Source organism: Oncorhynchus clarkii, chromosome 4 (assembly GCF_045791955.1).
Source record: "Oncorhynchus clarkii lewisi isolate Uvic-CL-2024 chromosome 4, UVic_Ocla_1.0, whole genome shotgun sequence".
NCBI lineage: Eukaryota > Metazoa > Chordata > Actinopteri > Salmoniformes > Salmonidae > Oncorhynchus > Oncorhynchus clarkii.
In genome coordinates, this window is record NC_092150.1 from 7943478 (window position 1) to 7956005 (window position 12528).

The 12528-nt window shown below is 43.7% G+C and overlaps 1 protein-coding gene across 1 annotated transcript in view; it reads left to right on the forward strand.

The window, feature by feature from the left end:
* Positions 1-8451: 8451 nt before the first annotated feature.
* LOC139407484 (potassium/sodium hyperpolarization-activated cyclic nucleotide-gated channel 3-like) overlaps positions 8452-12528 on the forward strand; it is a 58938-nt gene continuing 54861 nt past the window's right edge. The window contains 1 exon segment of the mRNA XM_071151280.1: positions 8452-9173. Within this exon segment, the coding sequence (XP_071007381.1) occupies positions 8452-9173 (722 nt within the window).

A 12528-nucleotide genomic window follows, 5' to 3' on the forward strand; every position in this document is an offset into this window, starting at 1 on the left:
GGTCCAAAACAATGCACTATATAGCCTTTTGGCCCTGGTCTAAAGCAGTTCACTATATATACTTATGGGCCCTGGTCTAAAGCAGTTCACTATATAACCTTATGGGCCCTGGTCCAAAACAATGCACTATATAGCCTTATGGGCCCTGGTCTAAAGAAGTTCACTATATAGCCTTATGGGCCCTGGTCTAAAGAAGTTCACTCTATAGCCTTATGGGCCCTGGTCTAAAGAAGTTCAATCTATAGCCTTATGGGCCCTGGTCTAAAACAATTTACTATATAGCCTTATGGCCCCTGGTCTAAAGAGGTTAACGCTATAGCCTTATGGGCCCTGGTCTAAAACAATGTACTTTATAGCCTTATTGGCCCTGGTCTAAAGCAGTTCACTCTATAGCCTTATGGGCCCTGGTCTAAAGTAGTTCACTCTATAGCCTTATGGGCCCTCGTCTAAAACAATGTACTATATAGCCTTATGGGTCCTGTTCTAAAGCAGTTCACTATATAGCCTTATGGGACCTGGTCTAAAGCAGTTCACTATATAGCCATATTGGCCCTGGTCTAAAACAATGTACTATATAGCCTTATGGACCCTGGTCTAAAACAATGTACTATATAGTATTATGGGCCCTGGTCTAAAGCAGTTCACTATACAGCCTTTAGGGACCTGGTCTAAAGCAGTTCACTCTATAACCTTATGGGCCCCGGTCTAAAGAAGTTCACTATATAGCCTTATGGGCCCTGGTGTAAAACAATGTATTATATAGCCTTATGGACCCTGGTCTAAAACAATGTACTATATAGTATTATGGGCCCTGGTCTAAAGCGGTTCACTATACAGCCTTTAGGGACCTGGTCTAAAGCAGTTAACTCTATAACCTTATGGGCCCCGGTCTAAAGAAGTTCACTATATAGTCTTATGGTCCCCGGTCTAAAGAAGTTCACTCTATAGCCTTATGGGCCCTGGTCTAAAACAATTTACTATATAGCCTTATGGGCACTGGTCTAAAACAATGTACTATATAGCATTATGGGCCCTGGTCTTTAGCAGTTCACTCTTTAGCCTTATGGGCCCTGGTCTAAAACAATATACTATATAGCATTATGGGCCCTGGTCTAAAGCAGTTCACTATATAGACTTATGGGCCCTGGTCTAAATCAATCCACTCTATAGCCTTATGGGCCCTGTTCTGAAGTAGTTCACTATGTAGCCTTATGGGCCCTGGTCTAAAACAATGTACTAGATATACTTATGGGCCCTGGTCAAAAGCAATTCACTATATAGCCTTACGGGCCCTGGTCTAAAACAATTTACTATATAGCCTTATGGGCACTGGTCTAAAACAATGTACTATATAGCATTATGGGCCCTGGTCTTTAGCAGTTCACTCTTTAGCCTTATGGGCCCTCGTCCAAAACAATGCACTACATAGCCTTATGGGCCCTGGTGTAAAACAATGTACTATATATCCTTATGGGCCCTGGTCTAAAGCAGTTCACTATATATACTTATGGGCCCTGGTCTAAAGCAGTTCACTATATAGCCTTATGGGCCCTGGTCCAAAACAATGCACTATATAGCCTTTTGGCCCTGGTCCAAAACAATGCACTATATAGCCTTATGGGCCCTGTTCTAAAACAATTTACTATATAGCCTTATGGGCCCTGGTCTAAAACAATGTACTATATATCCTTATGGGCCCTGGTCTAAAGCAGTTCACTATATAGCCTTATGGGCCCTGGTCTAAAGTAGTTCACTCTATAGCCTATGGGCCCTGGTCTAAAACGTTGTACTATATAGCCTTATGGGCCCTGGTCTTTAGCAGTTCACTCTTTAGCCTTATGGGCCCTCGTCCAAAACAATGCACTATATAGCCTTATGGGCCCTGGTGTAAAGCAGTTCACTATATAGCCTTATGTGCCCTGGTCTAAAGCAGTTCACTATATATACTTATGGGCCCAGGTCTAAAGCAGTTCACTATATAGCCTTATGGGCCCTGGTCCAAAACAATGCACTATATAGCATTTTGGCCCTGGTCTAAAGCAGTTCACTATATATACTTATGGGCCCTGGTCTAAAGCAGTTCACTATATAGCCTTATGGGCCCTGGTCCAAAACAATGCACTATAAAGCCTTATGGGCCCTGGTCTAAAGAGGTTCACTATATAGCCTTATGGGACCTGGTCTAAAACAATGTACTATATATTCTTATGGGCCCTGGTCTAAAGAAGTTCACTATATAGCCTTATGGGCCCTGGTCTAAAACAATGTACTATATAGCCTTTTGGGCCCTGGTCTTTAGCAGTTCACTCTTTAGCCGTATGGGCCCTCGTCCAAAACAATGCACTACATAGCCTTATGGGCCCTGGTGTAAAACAATGTACTATATAGCCTTATGGGCCCTGGTCTAAAGCAGTTCACTATATTTACTTATGGGCCCTGGTCTAAAGCAGTTCACTATATAGCCTTATGGGCCCTGGTCCAAAACAATGCACTATATAGCCTTATGGGCCCTGGTCTAAAGAGGTTCACTATATAGCCTTATGGTCCCTGGTCTAAAACAATGTACTATATATTCTTATGGGCCCTGGTCTAAAGCAGTTCACTATATAGCCTTATGGGCCCTGGTCCAAAACAATGCACTATATAGCCTTATGGGGCCTGGTCTAAAACAATGTACTATATAGCCTTATGGGCCCTGGTCTAAAACAATGTACTATATAGCCTTTTTGGGCCCTGGTCCAAAGCAGTTCACTCTATAGCCTTATGGGCCCTGGTCTAAAGCATTTCACTATATAGCCTCATGGGCCCTGGTCTGAGGCAGTGCACTCTACAGCCTTATGGGCCCTGGTCTAAAGCAGTCCACTCCATAGACCTATGGGCCCTGGTCTAAGCAGTGCACTTTATAGGGAATATAGGGTGTCATTTGGGATGCACACTAAATCCTAATATCTTCTATCCAGACCAAATGGCAGCAGTACAACTGAAGGGGGCACTATTTTCCCATATCGGGTGTCAGCTATCTGGCAGAATCTTTTATCCCATTTCGGGAGTCAGCTATCTGGCAGAACCTTTTGTCCTGTATAGGGAGTCAGCTATCTGGCAGAACCTTTTATCCTGTATAGGAAGTCAGCTATCTGGCAGAACCTTTTATCCTGTATAGGGAGTCAGCTATCTGGCAGAACCTTTTATCCCGTGTAGGGAGTCGGCTATCTGGCAGAACCTTTTATCCCGTATAGGGAGTCAGCTATCTGGCAGAACCTTTTATCCTGTATAGGAAGTCAGCTATCTGGCAGAACCTTTTATCCTGTATAGGGAGTCTGCTATCTGGCATAAACTTGTATCCGTATAGGGAGTCAGCTATCTGGCAGAACCTTTTATCTCTGTATAGGGAGTCAGCTATCTGGCAGAAACTTTTATCCTGTATAGGGAGTCAGCTATCTGGCAGAACATTTTATCCCGTGTAGGGAGTCAGCTATCTGGCAGAACCTTTTATCCTGTATAGGGAGTCAGCTACAGTGCCTTGCGAAAGTATTCGGCCCCCTTGAACTTTGCGGCCTTTTGCCACATTTCAGGCTTCAAACATAAAGATATAAAACTGTATTTTTTTGTGAAGAATCAACAACAAGTGGGACACAATCATGAAGTGGAACGACATTTATTGGATATTTCAAACTTTTTTAACAAATCAAAAACTGAAAAATTGGGCGTGCAAAAGTATTCAGCCCCTTTACTTTCAGTGCAGCAAACTCTCTCCAGAAGTTCAGTGAGGATCTCTGAATGATCCAATGTTGACCTAAATGACTAATGATGATAAATACAATCCACCTGTGTGTAATCAAGTCTCCGTATAAATGCACCTGCACTGTGATAGTCTCAGAGGTCCGTTAAAAGCGCAGAGAGCATCATGAAGAACAAGGAACACACCAGGCAGGTCCGAGATACTGTTGTGAAGAAGTTTAAAGCCGGATTTGGATAAAAAAAGATTTCCCAAGCTTTAAACATCCCAAGGAGCACTGTGCAAGCGATAATATTGAAATGGAAGGAGTATCAGACCACTGCAAATCTACAAAGACCTGGCTGTCCCTCTAAACTTTCAGCTCATACAAGGAGAAGACTGATCAGAGATGCAGCCAAGAGGCCCATGATCACTCTGGATGAACTGCAGAGATCTACAGCTGAGGTGGGAGACTCTGTCCATAGGACAACAATCAGTCGTATATTGCACAAATCTGGCCTTTATGGAAGAGTGGCAAGAAGAAAGCCATTTCTTAAAGATATCCATAAAAAGTGTTGTTTAAAGTTTGCCACAAGCCACCTGGGAGACACATCAAACATGTGGAAGAAGGTGCTCTGGTCAGATGAAACCAAAATTGAACTTTTTGGCAACAATGCAAAACGTTATGTTTGGCGTAAAAGCAACACAGCTGAACACACCATCCCCACTGTCAAACATGGTGGTGGCAGCATCATGGTTTGGGCCTGCTTTTCTTCAGCAGGGACAGGGAAGATGGTTAAAATTGATGGGAAGATGGATGGAGCCAAATACAGGACCATTCTGGAAGAAAACCTGATGGAGTCTGCAAAAGACCTGAGACTGGGATGGAGATTTGTCTTCCAACAAGACAATGATCCAAAACATAAAGCAAAATCTACAATGGAATGGTTCAAAAATAAACATATCCAGGTATTAGAATGGCCAAGTCAAAGTCCAGACCTGAATCCAATCGAGAATCTGTGGAAAGAACTGAAAACTGCTGTTCACAAATGCTCTCCATCCAACCTCACTGAGCTCGAGCTGTTTTGCAAGGAGGAATGGGAAAAAATGTCAGTCTCTCGATGTGCAAAACTGATAGAGACATACCCCAAGCAACTTACAGCTGTAATCGCAGCAAAAGGTGGCGCTACAAAGTATTAACTTAAGGGGGCTAAATAATTTTGCACGCCCAATTTTTCAGTTTTTGATTTGTTAAAAAAGTTTGAAATATCCAATAAATGTCGTTCCACTTCATGATTGTGTCCCACTTGTTGTTGATTCTTCACAAAAAAATACAGTTTTATATCTTTATGTTTGAAGCCTGAAATGTGGCAAAAGGTTGCAAAGTTCAAGGGGGCCGAATACTTTCGCAAGGCACTGTATCTGTCAGAACCTTTTATCCTGTATAGGGAGTCAGCTATCTGGCAGAACCTTTTAATTTAACAGAGTACAACGTCTGGACTGAAGTACATCACATATGTTATAATGAATACACACAAACACACACAATACAATGACTCCAGGCCATACTGCAAGTCTAGAGGCAGTAATTCCCCTTTCCACATTTTGTTACGTTACAGCCTTATTCTAAAATGTATTACATCATTTTTTCCCCTCATCAATCTACACACAATACCCCATAATGAAAAAGTAAAAACAGGTTTTTTATACTTTTTGCAAATGTATTACAAAACATAAATACCTTATTTACATAAGTATTCAGACCCTGTGCTATGAGACAATCGAAAATTGAGCTTCGATTGATCATCCTTGAGATGTTTCTACAACTTGATTGGAGTGCACCTGTGTTAAATTCAATTGATTGGACATGATTTGGAAAGGCACACACCTGTCTATATAAGGTCCCACAGTTGACAGTGCATGTCAGAACAATCTACACACAATACACACTAAGCCATGAGGTAAAAGGAATTGTTCGTAGAGCAGCTCCGAGACAGGATTGTGTCGAGGCACAGATCTGGGGAAGGGTACCAAAAATGTCTGCAGCATTGAAGGTCCCCAAAAACACATTGGCCTCCATCATTTTTAAATGGAAGAAGTTTAGAACCACCAAGACTCTTCCTAGAGCTGTCCGCCTGGCCAAACTAAGCAATCGGAAGAGAAAGGCCTTGGTCAGGGAGGTGCCAAGAACCCGATGGTCACTCTGACAGAGCCCCAGTGTTCCTCTGTGGAGATGGGAGAACCTTCCAGATGGACAACCATCTCTGCAGCACTCCACCAATTGTTCTTTATGGTAGAGTTGACAGACGGAAGCCACTCCTCAGGAAAAAGGCACATGACAGCCCGCTTGGAGTTTGCCAAAAGGCACCTAAAGGACTCTCAGACCATGAAAAACAAGATTCTCTAGTCTGATGAAACCAAGATTGAACCGTTTGGCCTGAATGCCAAGCGTTGTGTCTGGAGGAAACCTGACACCACCCCTATGGTGAAGCATGGGGGTGGCAGCATCATGCTGTGGGGATGTATTTCAGCGGCAGGGACTGGGAGACTAGTCAGAATCGAAGGAAAGATGAATGAAGCAAAGTACAGAGTGTTCCTTGATGAAAACCTGCCCCAGAGCGCTCAGGACCTAAGACTGGGGCGATGGTTCACCTTCCAACAGGACAACAAACCTAAGCTAACAGCCTAGACAACGCAGGAGTGGCTTCGGGACAAGACTCAATGTCCTTGAGTGGCTCAGCCAGAGCCGGGACTTGAACCCGATCGAACATCTCTGGAGAGACCTGAAAATAGCTGTGTAGCGACATTCCCCATCCAACCTGATAGAACTTGAGAGGATCTGCAGAGAAGAATGGGAGAATCTCCCCAAATCAAATGTTATTTGTCACATGCCGAATACAAGCCCTTAACCAACAATGCCGTTTTAAGAGAAATATGTAGAAAATAGATAAGTAAAAAATAAATATAACAAATAGTTCATTAAAGAGCAGTAGTAAAATAACAGTAGCGAGACTATTAACAGGGGGTACCGGTACAGAGTCTATGTGCGGGGGCACCGGTTAGTCGAGGTAATTGAGGTAATATGTACATGTAGGTAAAGTTACAGGTGTGCCAAGCTTAAAGAGTCATACCCAAGAAGACTCGAGGCTGTAATCACTGTCAAGATGCTTCAACAAAGTACTGAGTAAAGGGTCTGAATACTTACATAAATGTGATATTTCATTATTTTTCTATTTTTTTTAATTTGCAAAGAAATTCTACAAACCTGTTTTTGCTTTGTCATTATGGGGTATTGTGTGTAGATTGATGAAGGGGGGGGGGGGGGGACAATATTTAATACATTTTAGAATAAGGCTGTAACATAAGAAAATGTGGAAAAAGTCAAGGGGTCTGAATACTTTCCGAATGCTCTGTACCTAGGTAATAGGGTACCATTTGCGATGCATACTTTGTCTGGAATGAGATCATCAGGGATAACACCACCACAGACTCTTCAGTGTTCTCAGGTGCCAGTCCCAAATGGCACCCTATTCCCTATATAATGCACTACTTTTGATGGTGCCATTTGCTGAGCCAGACATTATAGTTCTGTATGATCTGCAGGGGTGGGGTCAATTCCATTTCAGTCCAGTGAATTCAGGAAGTAAACTGAAAATTCAAATTCCAAAATGTCTCTATTTTCCTGTGTATGTAGACTGAATTGAATGGAATTGACCCCACACCTTCTGACCATTGTATAGTTGTCATCTGCATACAACCATATAACTTTTCCCAGGATCTCAAACCAATGAAAGTGCAGTGTGGAAAGTAGCGCTTGCTTCAATAATTATGGTCAATATTGCTTAACTGATCAATTATAGTCCTAAAGACAATGGGCTGTTTAGCGTGTGGGTAGCCTATAGTTTATCATTTACAACAACAGAACATCTGTCATCAGCAACCGCAGGGAGTTTATAAATGATATCCTCCATAATCCTGCCTGGACTGGGATGAGTGCATGTGCTGTCCTGTCTATCCTCGTGCAGCGCTCCTATGGCAACCCGGTAAATTAGCCACATTAATATCCACGTTATTAGAGAGCACTACAGGGATGGAACCGTGATGTCAGCACACACACCAGCCAGCGGTCTTTGAATGCAAACTGGTGAGGACTGACTGACTGACTGACTGCGTGGAAGGAAGCGTGTCATTCTTTTCCTATTGACAGCTAAGCTAGCCAGGGATATAAATATTTGGGGAGGAGGAGAATCAGAAGAGTGATCATGCTATGTCATTGAGGACCTCAGTTTAGCCACCAGCCAGCATCCATCCTGACTGTCTCCGGCTGGCACGTCCGACGCTCAGAGCAGTCAGCATGCAGGCAGCATCAGCACCCCGATCTGTTGTCATCATCTAGGCAACACTCTGATTTAGCAACACCTGGATACCTGGACGTCATTCATCGATTTACTGGTCATGCACCCTAATATGACCGTCGCGCCGAAGCGGTACAAACTGTTGCAACCGGGAGAGCAGGAAGCAGCACGTTCCAAGTGTCAAGTAAGATTCGACCTGTTCCTGTCCTGCTGCAGAACGCCGTCACTGCTTTTGGTATCCTGAGCCGTTTGAGTTTATGAAATATATGATTTGTTATCATCACAGCTCATATATTCTTGTTTAATTTTCAAACGCGTTTTATTTTTTAGCCCAGGCTAGTGAGCGTCTGTATCATCCTTTCTTCAATAGGCCTACCCATAATGGATAGGTTTCATTCTTCCATGCGCAAAAGGCTGTACAGCTTGCCGCAAAACATTGGCCAAAGAGGCTCTGTCTCTGTGATGATTGACGACGGAGGAGAATACGGTGGTGGCGACAAGGACACAAACAAGAAAAGTGCCGGTATCAGGCTGAAGCCTCTTCTCCTTCCTGGATCTCCTTCCCCCGCCAGCAACTCTAAGAGAAACAGAGACAGGGACCCCAAGAGCGGAACCGCCGGAGACTTGGAAACGGACGTTGCCGTTAAGACCAACTTAAACGGGGACTGTCGTCTTTTTAGAGGTAACCGCTCTTCCATCACTGGTCGGCACACTATTGGGTCAGATCCAGCGGAGCAGCGGAGGCTGATCCCCGAGGTAGACGCCGGCGCTAACGAGGAGAGTTACCCCGGAGGAGAGACTGGTTCTGGGGCCGAACAGGGAGCGCAGGATTCCGTTGGTCGCAGTGCTAGCGCACACCGCCGCTCGTCCGTCTTCGATCAGTCCACTTTAATCAAGTTAGAAGGAACCGAACCGATCATGCCAGACGAAGTAGAGCAGTTGTATCGGGCGGGTTTCATGCACCGGCAGTTCGGAGCGATGCTACAACCAGGAGTCAACAAGTTCTCTCTGAGAATGTTGGGGAGCGAGAGGGCCGTGGAGCACGAGAGGGAACGTGTGAAGTCTGCAGGATTCTGGATCATTCATCCGTACAGTGATTTTAGGTAATTGTTCAGAAAATCTGTATCAATCATTGTTGATCAATTTGATTGATCTATTGGTCTATTGATTGTGTCTGGTTAGATTAGGCCTCTCGGAGTTTACATATCCTATCCAATACACTATTATGATTTAAAAAATATACTATCTGACTAAGTGTAAACTCAGTTTGGCTAAGAAAATACATGTTTGTGGTGTTCTCAAAGTACAAATCTACTGTTTGGATATCTTAGATCATATTAGAAAACCTCTTAGGGGTTTAATTGTACCCTACCCTCTGACCTATTGGGTCTTGACTGGGTTAGCAATTGGTCCAAAGTAAAGGTCAAAGATACATACCAGTCAAATTTAAATACAGTATTTAGATTTGACTGCTGGCATGCATATTCATTTTGCAGTTCCAGTCATATTCATACCCCACTAATACTGCTGGCATGCATATTCATACCCCACTAATACTGCTGGCATGCATATTCATATCCCACTAATACTGATGGCATGCATATTCATATCCCACTAATACCGCTGGCATGCATATTCATATCCCGCTAATACTGCTGGCATGCATATTCATATCCCACTAATACTGCTGGCATGCATATTCATATCCCACTAATACTGCCGGCATGCATATTCATATCCCACTAATACTGCGGGCATGCATATTCATATCCCACTAATACTGCGGGCAAGCATATTCATATCCCACTAATACCGCTGGCATGCATGTTCATATCCCACTAATACCGCTGGCATGCATATTCATATCCCACTAATACTGCTGGCATGCATATTCATATCCCACTAATACTGCTGGCATGCATATTCATATCCCGCTAATACTGCTGGCATGCATATTCATATCCCACTAATACTGCTAGCACTGATCTTTTATGCTCAGTTTTTTTTTCTGGCTCAATAATGATATGTCATTTGGCCACAAAATGTCTAGTCCTGTGTGTGTGTGTGTGTGTGTGTGTGTGTGTGTGTGTGTGTGTGTGTGTGTGTGTGTGTGTGTGTGTGTGTGTGAAAATATGTTTCTATATTAATTACCACGCTATGAACACTTGTCTATGAAAAGCAGATGCTTTTGTAGGAAACTTATCAATGTTATAGTTACAAAGGAAAATCAAATTGAAGCCACCAAAACGGGAGACGATATAATGCCCTCCAATGTCCAAACTGAAGGTGTGTTCTTTAAGGAACACTGAAACAAGTCCGTTTGTTCCAGAATTCTATCTTTTCATCATCACACACATAACAGGTTTTTTTCTTGTATCACTTTAACCTTGAGTTCCCTCTCTCTCTCTGCTCTAACATCAGGACATTTACACTGGCCTGTAGTATCCTATCTTTCTGTCCTGATGTGAGATACAGTGGGGTTTTTCCACTCTTCTGAATTATACTTTTTTTTTATCATTTAGTGAGGCCATCGGATTACACAGAGAGAGAGAGAGAGTGCAGCAGGCCGGGCCGATAGAGTTAGGTCGGGGCTTTTTGAAAATGGGGTAATCAAAATAGGTTAACATGACCGTTCAAAATATTAGAAGCACACATCAGGTGGGATTATGACCTCACAATTAGTCTAATGTGAGGGTGTTTGGAGGGAGGGGGGAGGACAGGGGAAGGTAGGAGGGGGAGGGTGGCACTCACCACTCACAACTCAACTGTAGAGTGATTGAAATGATGGGAGAGTGGGAAATCAGGACAGGACGCTAACTACACAGTCATCATGCCAGCTGTCCGCGCAGCTCTGAAGTGAGTTTAAGCTGTGACATAATGATATGTGTTGTTTTGAGGTTAAAGTAAAACCTTACCACTGCTGTCTCAGGATAACAGCTGCTGTGCCATGTCTAATCAAACCACATTTTATTTGTCAAATAGGCTGAATACAACAGGTGTAGGTGTACAGGTGTACAACAACTTACATAGAAATGCTTACTTACAAGCCCTTAACCAACAATGCAGTTTTTAGAAAAATACCTAAACATAGAAAATAAATAAAAGTAACAAATAATTAAAGAGCAGCAGTAAAATAACAATAGTGAGGCTATATACAGGGGGTACCGGTACAGAGTTAATGTGCGTGGGAACCGGTGAGTCGAGGTAATTGAGGTAATATGTACATGTAGGTAGAGTTATTAAAGTGACTATGCATAGATAATGACAGAGAGTAGCAGGGGCGGCAATGCAAATAGTAGCCATTTGATTAGATGTTCAGGACTCTTATGGCTTGTGGGTAGAAGCTGTTTAGAAGCGTCTTGGACCTAGACTTGGCACTCCGGTACCTATTAAAGAAGTCTTGAGATATTGCTCGCATGAGGTAGAGTTCTTGCCTAGTTAAATAAAGGTTAAAACCAGCTCAACCAGCTGTATAAGGCCATAAGCAAACAAGAACATGCTCATTCAGAAGCAGCACTCCTAGTGGCCGGGGACTTTATTGCAGGCAAACTTAAATCCATTTTACCTCATTTCGCGGAGGAGTATATCACCTCAGTCATCGGCTTCATCCATAAATGTATCGACGACGTCATCCCCACAGTGACCAAATGTACATATCGCAACCAGAAGACATGGATTACAGGCAACATCCGCATCGAGCTAAAGGCTAGAACTGCCGCTTTCAAGGAGTGGGACACTAATCCGGACGCTTATAAGAAATCCCGCTATGCCCTCAGACGAACCATCAAACAAGCAAATCGTCATTACAGGATTAAGATTGAATCCTACTACACCGGCTCTGACTCTGGTCGGATGTGGCAGGGCTTGAAAACTGTAATAGCTACATGTTTTAAGTAGTCCACCATAGTCCCAGTGCCCAAGGAAGCGAAGGTAACCGAAGGTAACCTGCCTAAAGATTACCGCTCCATAGCACTCATGCAATCTCAATCGCACTCCACACTGCCCTTTCCCACCTGGGCAAGAGGAACACCTATGTGAGAATGCTGTTCATTGACTACAGTTGAGAGTTCAACACCATAGTGCCAACAAAGCTCATCACTAAGCTAAGGATCCCTGGGACATAACACCTCCCTCTGCAACTGGATCCTGGACTTCCTGACGGGCCGCCCCCAGGTGGTAAGGGTAGGCAACAGCACGTCTGCTACGCTGATCCTCAATACTGGGGCCCCCCAGGGGTGCATGCTTAGTCCCCTCCTGTACTCCCTCATCACCCACACTGCGTGGAAAAACAGGACTCCAACAACCATCATTAGGTTTGCTGACGACACAACAGTGGTAGGACTGATCACCGACAACGATGAGACAGCGAGGAGGTCAGAGACCTGGCCGTGTGGTGCCTGGACAACAACCTCTCCCTCAATGTTAACACAACAAAGGAGATGATCGTGGACTACAGGA